The sequence below is a fragment of the Formica exsecta genome, unplaced genomic scaffold, assembly GCF_003651465.1.
Source record: "Formica exsecta isolate Colony F162 unplaced genomic scaffold, ASM365146v1 scaffold229, whole genome shotgun sequence".
Classification (NCBI taxonomy): Eukaryota; Metazoa; Arthropoda; class Insecta; order Hymenoptera; family Formicidae; genus Formica; species Formica exsecta.
In genome coordinates this window covers 575,454-583,319 of record NW_021849582.1, presented here as the reverse complement: position 1 = coordinate 583,319, position 7,866 = coordinate 575,454, and the positions used below count along the sequence as shown (strand labels likewise).

The 7,866-nt window shown below is 31.2% G+C and overlaps 2 protein-coding genes across 2 annotated transcripts in view; one reads left to right on the top strand and one right to left on the bottom strand.

Moving 5' to 3' along the window:
• Window positions 1–3,386, top strand: part of LOC115235638 (nucleoredoxin-like) — a 15,001-nt gene extending 11,615 nt beyond the window's left edge. Inside the window, exons 2-7 of the mRNA XM_029807541.1 lie at window positions 857–1,126; window positions 1,596–1,696; window positions 1,924–2,119; window positions 2,291–2,381; window positions 2,503–2,642; window positions 2,840–3,386. Of these exons, the coding sequence (XP_029663401.1) occupies window positions 857–1,126; window positions 1,596–1,696; window positions 1,924–2,119; window positions 2,291–2,381; window positions 2,503–2,642; window positions 2,840–3,070 (1,029 nt within the window). The 3' untranslated portion in view covers window positions 3,071–3,386. The remainder of the gene's footprint in view (window positions 1–856; window positions 1,127–1,595; window positions 1,697–1,923; window positions 2,120–2,290; window positions 2,382–2,502; window positions 2,643–2,839) is intronic.
• Window positions 3,387–3,586: 200 nt separating this feature from the next.
• LOC115235637 (cell division control protein 45 homolog) lies at window positions 3,587–7,237 on the bottom strand. The gene is made up of 9 exons (XM_029807540.1): window positions 6,869–7,237; window positions 6,225–6,377; window positions 5,931–6,140; window positions 5,678–5,851; window positions 5,353–5,591; window positions 4,936–5,272; window positions 4,471–4,865; window positions 4,334–4,410; window positions 3,587–4,255 (listed from the first exon to the last, which is right to left on the bottom strand). The coding sequence occupies exons 1-9, from the start codon at window positions 6,917–6,919 to the stop codon at window positions 4,191–4,193; spliced, it is 1,701 nt and encodes a 566-aa protein (XP_029663400.1). The 5' UTR covers window positions 6,920–7,237; the 3' UTR covers window positions 3,587–4,190.
• Window positions 7,238–7,866: the final 629 nt, after the last annotated feature.

The window sequence follows — 7,866 nt, the reverse complement described above, 5'->3', positions numbered from 1 at the left end:
TATATATATATATCGATATACGCACGGGTTGTTTTATGTGCGGGATTAATTTGCATACGTAATATCGAAATTGAAGTAATTAATACACAATAATATTATAATGTAATTAATACACAAAGATATTATTTGTGAAACACGATGACATAATACAATATATAATAGATACCTCGTATGGATATTTTTTTTTCCTGATTGCTTCCCCCCCTCCTATCTCCCTTTATACATGCAGCTCTTATTCTTATTACTTCTCGAGTAATATTATCGGTATATTGCATCGTTAATACAACTCCGACTGCAGCTATTCATGGCTTATTGCTACGTAGTCTCTGGAGAAATATGCTTTTAGCACATCTTGTTCATTGGTATTATTGAGCGACACCACATTTGCTTTCCTACGGCACGATATTTAATTATTCACACCAATTATGTTATAAACAATATAAAATATATTATTACTCTTATAAATTTATTATTAAAATACATTATTAATTATTTGTCTAGTTATGTTAATATAAAATATCATATACGAAGTACAATTCAATAGCACAAATAAAAAATATTGTAACTGAATCTTTTAATAATAATATTTTTCGACGATTTTTCCAGAGCCGATTAAACCGCACATGTAAAAAGTATTATGTTACAAAGAAAAAAAAACAATAAAATTTTATATTTAATATATTAATTTAATTTAATTTTTATAATCCCCTCCTACACTTAAAAAAAGAGGACTATATCTATATTGTACACTCAAAATAAATGTAGTTTTGCGATCATAAATATGTCATATAATCATAAATGATATTTTTCATTATTATCGGTGAATTATGCAGATTAATCTTTATATGTTTTTCAGACCAGGCTAACTCGAAGGTATCGGATAAAAGCAGGCGTACCGACGTTGATCCTGCTGGAGGGGTCCAACGGTTCCATAGTGACAAGAGGAGGCGTCGAACGAACCGTCGCTGATCCCACCGGCCTAGAATTCCCTTGGAGACCTCCGCATCCAAAAGCTGCCCTTGAAGATGGACCTCTTCTGCCATGCGGTACTCGCGATAGCAATGAACCTATGTTGCATGAGGAACTCCGCTACTATTACAAGGGGGTTTACTTCAGCGCACATTGGGTAAGGAGTGATACGAAAATTATGGAAACGTTAAAATTACGCACGATCACATTGCAAAATGTTTCACTGATTTCTATGATAATTTTAGTTATTAAGCAAATGTGCTTTAAGAAAAATACTAATTAATTTGAATTGTACAAAGCAAACTGCAAATCTACGATTGATTAGAAAGACAAATAAGATAACATCTTTTTTATTTAATTTTAACAGAATATTAATTTAATGATAAATTAAAAAATTAAGATTAATAAATATATATATATATAAATATATATAATTAAACATTTACTAGAAAAAATAATATTGAATCAAAGTTTTTTAATGAAGAGATCGATGTTGTATTCTAATTAAATCACAACATATGATACATTAGGACAATATATTAATTTAATCTATGTATTTCTGACATTGTGAATATTAATTACACATTTCAATTATCTTAGAAATATATTGTGTGCTTTTCATTTAGTGTCCACCTTGTAAAGCATTTACTCCGCAACTCGTGGACACGTATCAACGAATTCGGGAGAGAGGTGGCAATTTCGAAGTAATTTTCGTAAGTTCGGACAGGTAGGTTTGTTTGTGGGATTGATTATATATTACACTCTAAATAATTTAATTTAATTTTGTAATTATCTGCCATAATAGACTACTCTTTTTGAAATGTCTCATTTTATTCCAATATATATCTTTGTCTTATTTGACGGCTGATTTCTCCATGTACTTATCACTATATTCATAGTCCTTTTGTTTTCTTCTCTTTTGTAAAAGATTTCAATTGTGCGTTTTTATTCTAGGAGCGAGGACTCGTATAATGCGTACACGGAAACAATGCCTTGGCTAAGGATACCTTTCAGTCAAGAAGAAAGACGTCGAAAATTGGCAAGTGCTTTCGATGTTCAAGCAATACCGACTCTAGTCATTGTGGATTCTCGCGACAACATAATCACTCTAGATGGACGTACCGAATTAATCGAAGATCCAGAAGGACTGGTAAATTTTCAAACAAAATTTTCAAGTTATATTAAAAATTTATTATAAATGATTTTTTTTTGAAAAAGATAAAGACGCTATTATATATATTAAGATTTATCAAAAATAACAAAGAGAATAGTGGCTTATTTCTCTGAAATTTTTACAATTATTAATTTTCTAAATTTTTAGAATTTTCCCTGGACAAGTAGACTGGTGAATATTTTAACAGAAAAATATGCTACGTCGTTACACGATGCTCCAGCCATTATTTTGTTCGTCGGTAAGCATTAAATGAAATATTTATGTATGTACATATATTCGCATGCTCTATTCGAAAACAATAAAATCTGCTGAAAAAAATTGATTGTGTATTGCTTAATCTTTTCTTGTTTATTTTACAGAAGGAGAAGACTGTGAGATTCAATTCGGGGAAAGTGTACTACTACCATCTGCACAAGCGTATAGAAGGGATCAGCCTGATTATGATCCAAATTATGATGATCCTGAAGATGATATGTTGCAGTTCTATATAGCTTTAGATGTAAGTATACATATGTATAAGAGATTAAATTAAGTATAAATTAAATATATATAAATATAATTTATCTCAATGTTCATAAAGATGTAAAAATCAAGTTTTATAATTATGTGCGATTGTATGATGTATATAAAATTATAAAAATTGTAAATATAAAATATCCATAAACCAAATATATTTACCGATTTTTTTTTACGCAGTGTGAAACGTCCGACATTCTTCGTGAATTCATTGGTTTGGATGATGCGGTACCTCTTTTGACCGCCATAGATATTCCGCGAGGAATATACGCGGTGATGGAAGACGGTGCTGAGATTTCTGTGGACTCTGTACAACAGTTTGTTGATAAATTTCTCAACAACAAATTGCCAATAAATAAAATAACGGCAGTGCATAAAACATCAAAAACAAATGAACATATGCCAGCTTAAAGGCATGTGTAATATTAGTTAAGCATAAAATTTGTACTTGTCAAATGTTAGGAAAAGTTATTCGAATATCAAAAGAAATTATTTTATCTTTTTGTATCTTTCTTCTTTACTCCTATCTCTGTGATACCGTCGTTCTTAACGTAGAGAAAAAAAAAAAGATTCACATAAAAATATACTTGTTCTTGCATAATTCTTAGATATTCTACAAAAGTAACCAAAAAATATATATCATATAATAGCCGTAAATAAATCGATCAAATTGTATTTTTAAGTGTACGCACACACGAATACGTTAATAAATTATATATTACTTAATGCCGAGTGAGCGCATTATAGAAGTCTTTTTTATTAGGAGATAGCTTAAATCATTGCTGTAGCTTTTAGTATCAGTCACACATTTATTTTTAAGTGTACGCACACACGAATACGTTAATAAATTATATATTACTTAATGCCGAGTGAGCGCATTATAGAAGTCTTTTTTATTAGGAGATAGTTTAAATCATTGCTGTAGCTTTTAGTATCAGTCACACATATTTATGTTATACAGATATTTGAAAATTTAATACAATATCAATATGACACTGTGTATGTACATATTTTTTTTATTCTATTAATGTATCTTGTAAGTGGTGATGTTGAGCATTATATCAATTGCCTGATATAGCAAATATTATTTTATTTTATCTTTTTTTATTCATACATTTTTTCATCGATTTTTTTTGTATAAAATTATTCAATCCGTTATGTTTTTTAAATTACTAATAAAAACGTTACTGGAATAGAATGATTTTTTATGCTTTTTTAACATACTTATTGTTCTATCTTAGCATTTTTTATACAACACACACAAAATCATTGATTATTACATTCATACAGTCATTGTTTTCACGCACATATCAATCCTAATTTTTATATATTAAATATTTCACAATTATAAAGCTGCTACCGTCGCTGGTTAAAAAATGTACAATAAGAGTTTGCGTTTTTAAGAAAAGGCACTATAACGTCATGAATAATAAAGTGCATTTAATTATTTTAATAGTCGCGTTAGTTAAAAATTTGATTAATGTTATTGCCATACTGTTTGTCTGTAATGATTATACAATTATGAGAATTATCATGCAAGAAGCGCTGCCAGAGCATCAAGAAATTTGGGTCTTTCCTCGATTTTCAGTCTTATTACTGCAAAGAAAAATGTTAAATACGATGAGTTCTGTGTCGACTCTTTCATATAAATCATATATTCTATTTCATACTTACTTGTACTATCAAAGTAGTCTGTTTCAATGTAACAATTTTTATTTTTTGCAGTTTGCTCGAATGCTTTTCCAAATAAACTGTAAGAAATACATACAGTTAAACATACATCATATTTTATGCACAAATATAAATATTACCTTCTCGGTTGATCCTCGCAAACTGGTGGTATACCAACAAGAAGACATGATCCTTCTTCCGCATTGAATATTGCAGAAGCCACAAGGGGCCATTCAGAAGCACGTCTGTTTCTCGAAGAATTTACATATGCCTTGAGAGCAAATTGAGCTAGCATAATCAAAGGATGAGGATGTGCGAATAAATAAGTGTCTCTATTCCCATCTGGTACATTGAGATACAAAAAGGAACCGAAATTTTTTACTTGCTTAGCTTCCAATATACTCTGTGCAGTTTTAAAGATATTATGAAGCATAAGTTTTGCTTTTTCTATGCCGTTTTCTAAAATATCTTTCTTTGTACGCGATAAACAGTCCAGCGCGTCTAAGAAGCATCGCTGTGATTGTCTATCCTTTGTCTGTAAATAAATAGTAACGTACACATTAAACAATATATTAATACACTATATTCAATGATCGCTTACTTACTGTAGAATCCAGTAAAGCCAACATAGCATATACCATGTCTGAAGCGCAATATTTAAAACGATAACCATATTGGAGAGTAAAACTAGTGCCAATAATGCTATTGACATTATATTTTCCAGCTAGTTTTTCAACCATTTGTCTAAATTCTTGTCTGAAAGTAAGATCCATTGCACGAAACAACTGTTTGGATTGCACTAAAGGTAAACCCATTTCTGCTAAAACTTCCTTCAAACGTTGTTCTCCTCTAATAGACCAAAGGCGTAACGATACAGCAGTTGACATTGAATACTTTAAACTAGCTTCAACAGTCCAATGACGATATAATGCTAGTTGCAAACTATTCACTATCATTAAGGAATTAACACATTTGTCAAATATGTATATTAAATTAACAAGTATTAATCATTAAAAGGATACTCTTTGTCATAAGTAACTTTAACAATACTCTGCTGCTGTTGTTGCTTATCAATATCAATGCCTTGTCTATGTGTTAACCTGGAAACATGGGCTTGAAGAGAACCTTCTTCAAGAACAGTTATTCGTGATTCCACCTTATTAAGAATTGCCTGTTCTGTTGAACCAATTATGGCCCACCATGCCATATCTAAATTATCTTTTGACATATTCCAAGCCATCTCAAATACCACTATCGCACTCTGTAATAAAAGGTGACGTGTATATTAACTTTTAAAAAGTTACTTTAAAAAAATATATTATTGAAATGATTAATTATAGTGCATACTGATTTGCCATAATAACTGTATTGCAAATAATTAAAAAGAGTTGTTTCTCTATTTTCAACCCATTTCCTTCGTTCACTTTTCCTCAAAATATCCTCTTCATTCAATCTTCGTCTTTTACTTTGTCTGTTTTCATTTTCATTGTCTGATTCTTCATTTACATCTTCTTCATCTGACTATATATAATTAATCAGAATTATAGAAGAAATTGTTGAACATTTGTGTGTGACATTTTATATCAAATATTTTACATACGCTATCATCTCGAAATATATCATTATATTCTGGAATTTCATCGTCTTCATCAGGTTTACCAAGAATACATATTTGACTTTCTGAATATATATTGCATAAATCGTAAGGCCTATGACTGTCGAGAATAAAAAATACTACGGATTCATCTGGTCGAAGTAATTCCACTAAATCTAGAGTACCACCACAGTTTATCATTACAACATTCTTTATCTGAAAGAAGAAATTCTTTTCTTAGAACGATAATTATCTATCAATGGAATATATAAAAATATATACATTTTAGGCTGTTATTACCTCTTCGCAATTTTCATCAAATGCATCTTTCATATCCTGAATGCCTCGGACAGGTACAAGAGTATATATTATATGATCATTTTTAAAAAGTTGTTGTAATATTCTACAGGCACAGATTGCATCAACGTCAAAATTCACCAGAAGTAAACACCTCTAAATTATACAGAGAATTAATTAGATATTTTTATATAACATGAAATTATTTAACTGAATAACAATAAAGTCATATTTTTAAATTTCGTACATATAATTGAATATAACAAGCACAAATAGAAAAAAAGAACTATTAATTGTACAAGTATACCCAATAATTCAATAAATTATACGCTGTGCTTGTCATATTGCATATTCTCATAATATTCTGTTTTTTATCTTGAAGTAAAAAGGGTGCATTATGGATTCGATTCAATAATCTATAATGGCTCAAAAAAAAAAGAGACGGCAGAGTGTTATATATAACAATGATCTATGTAGGAACAAAAAACGATCGCATTAAAAAAAAAACCCGATAAATCACGTTATTGTAAAAAAAAGCTGAAAAATTATCGAGAGAATTTAAGAGACGAGAGGGTAGGAACGTCGTGGATGTAACCTATATGAAGGACGCGCACGTTATCGCGGAGCAAAATGAAGTATCGACTCACACTTTTTTGTATCACACCGTAGAAATCCTTCTCTAGGCTCGTCACGAACATGTTGCGATTGTTTACGACGCGCGTAACATTGCAGGTTTTGGGAGACGCTTTCGTACGACGGCCTCGGCATGGGAGATTTAGCGCGAAAATCCAAACCGTCGGGGTCACAAGGTGTTCGGTTGCGCGCGACGACAGATCCGCAACCGTCACCGTCGCGTCGACGGCAGGTTATATCCATAACTCCGAGATCCGGATATCTACGCGAGCGAGACAAATTGATATTTCCGATTGACATCGACGAGCGTTTGACGTACGCGCTGTCACCCCCGTATCCGCGCCGGATTTCATAAACGTCAGAAACAATGGTTAGTCGGTTAGTTTTTCATAACAATTTGTAAACAGTGCTACTGTAATCGATTCTCAACAGCGGATTCGAGATTAATCGAATCGCGTCCACTTTGATCATAGCAGAGAGAAGCCTAAAGCCCGTATCAGACTACGCATTGAAAATTGGAGATTGAAAATTAAAGATTGGAATTTGACTAATCAGAACAAAAGGAACTAAAATTTCTTTGTCCTGATTGGTCAAATTTCAATCTTGAATCTTAAATCTCAATCTTCAATGCGTAGTCTGATACGGGCTTAAAGCCTGTATCAGACTACACATTGAAGATTGAGATTAAAGATTGAAGATTGAAATTTGTCCAATCAGAATAAAAAAATTTTAGTCCCTTTTGTTCTGATTAGTCAAATTCCAATCTTTAATCTTTAATCTTCAATTTTTAATGCGTAGTCTGATACGGGCTTTACGATATATGAGCATATTGGCGATGCGGCATAAAGCCCGTATCAGACTACGCATTGAAGATTGAGATTGAAGATTCAAGATTGAAATTTGACCAATCAGGACAAAGAAATTTTAGTTCCTTTTGTTCTGATTAGTCAAATTCCAATCTTTAAAACCTGTATCAGACTATGCTTTGAGATTGAAATTTGACCAATCAGGA

Coding starts and splice junctions, on each gene's coding strand:
- LOC115235637 (XM_029807540.1), bottom strand. CDS start 6,919: ATGTTCGTGACGAGCCTAGAGAAGGATTTCTACGGTGTGATACAAAAA. Junction 6,141..6,224: donor TTGATGAAAATTGCGAAGAG/GTAATAACAGCC, acceptor TTCTTCTTTCAG/ATAAAGAATGTTGTAATGAT. Junction 5,592..5,677: donor ACAGTTATTATGGCAAATCA/GTATGCACTATA, acceptor CTTTTATTACAG/AGTGCGATAGTGGTATTTGA.